The sequence below is a fragment of the Pinus tabuliformis genome, chromosome 4_1 (assembly GCF_031772625.1).
Source record: "Pinus tabuliformis cultivar Carrire ecotype Pingquan chromosome 4_1, CPIR1, whole genome shotgun sequence".
In the NCBI taxonomy this organism is placed as follows: Eukaryota; Viridiplantae; Streptophyta; class Pinopsida; order Pinales; family Pinaceae; genus Pinus; species Pinus tabuliformis.
This window is the reverse complement of record NC_142303.1, coordinates 965935377-965936907: the sequence shown is the minus strand read 5'-3', so window position 1 is coordinate 965936907 and position 1531 is coordinate 965935377. Positions and strand designations below refer to the sequence as shown.

At 46.0% G+C, this 1531-nt stretch overlaps 1 protein-coding gene across 1 annotated transcript; it reads left to right on the top strand.

The window, feature by feature from the left end:
* The first annotated feature begins 313 nt into the window (after positions 1 to 313).
* LOC149179367 (uncharacterized) lies at positions 314 to 832 on the top strand. Its single transcript, XM_089422434.1, has one exon. It carries the CDS (start codon positions 314 to 316, stop codon positions 830 to 832), a length of 519 nt encoding a protein of 172 aa, XP_089278560.1.
* Positions 833 to 1531: the final 699 nt, after the last annotated feature.

The window sequence follows — 1531 nt, the reverse complement described above, 5'->3', positions numbered from 1 at the left end:
ATAGACGAACAACGCTCTGCAAACTCTGACAAAGCCTCTTAGCAAGGCCTCCTTCTAGAGGGTTTAGATAACCATGGACCCCCCTCAGGGGGAGGGTGCAATGCCTCCCCCACAAGGCGAAGCTGTGCAGCAAGGGAATCAAGAAAATGATAAACCAGCTCATCAGAGTGACGACGGTGAGGATCTAGACTAACAACAAGCAAGACAAAACAATAAACATCCCAAGGTTAGCTCGGCTACATGCAAACCTGTAGCATCTGAGCATCCAAGGGTAGAACTCCCAGGACACAGGATCAATGCACAGATTCAGTTCATGAGAGACCATGCCTTAATCGGTAAGTTCATTGGGCTTTGGCCGACGGAGAAAGTGCTGAGGAGCTGGATTGCTGCGAAATGGAACCCAAAGGGACATATAACCCTGCAACTGGGACCAAAAGGCTTTTTCACTGCCATTTTCAACTGCTTGGAGGACAGGAACAGAGTGCTAGATGGAGGGCCTTACTTCTTTAATGCCACCGGTCTGTATCTCAAAGGCTGGGTAGAGCGGTTCAACCCAGACAAGGAGGATCTCAGCTGGGCTCCGGTTTGGATCCGACTTTATTCACTCCCAGTGGAGTACTGGGAGGAAGAATCCCTGCAAGTGATTGGAAATGCTCTGGGAGAATTTGTCAAGGTTGTTGAGGAAACAAAAATGCGCAAATACACTTCATATGCAAGAATATGTGTCTACACGGATCTCAATCAGGCGCTCTCGAATGCGGTAAGTGTCTCTCATGATGATATAGAATGGGTTCAGCTGATTGATTATGAACATGTACCATTTATATGGTGAAGATGTCATGCCCTAGGACATTTATTCAGGGATTTTCCTTTAGTTCCAAAACCTTCTCCTCTTACTAGACCTGATTCATCTGGGGCAAATGGATTCACCAAAGTAACCAATCACAAGAAACAGGCTTCAAATGCTAGAGCCTCCAGCCAGTTCCTCCAGGCCACCAACAAGGAATAGCTTCGAAGCTTTAGCTCAACAAAATGATACGAACCCAGAAATTCCTGCCCCCACAGAGACGGCGGTGATGAAGGTCAAACCACAGAGGCAGGCAAATCCCAAAGGATCTCAAACAGAACCCCTGCTCACAGGGGCCTCTACCTCAGAGAAACAAAAAGCCCCAGTATGGAATACACAAGGAATGGACGTGGACAATTTAAACTCAAATACCAGATTAGCAGAAGAGGAATATGAGGAACTCAATGACACTCAGATTATGGAGGAGGAAACAGAGGCTATAGATATGGGGGAACTGGATATCCCAGGTTTAGAACAGGCCTGCACTACAAATAATTTTGAAAATATTCCAGATAGACAACTTGAGAATCTGGAGGAGATCCTAAATCGAGCGCAGAGGCAAAAATCTTTAGGTATTCAAACAGGCGGCCCCTGGGATGGGAAATTCATCACTAAAGATATCAAAAAGCGAGGAAGGAAAACAGACCTCCAGCGAACAATAAGAATAGGTAAAATGCTAGTGGA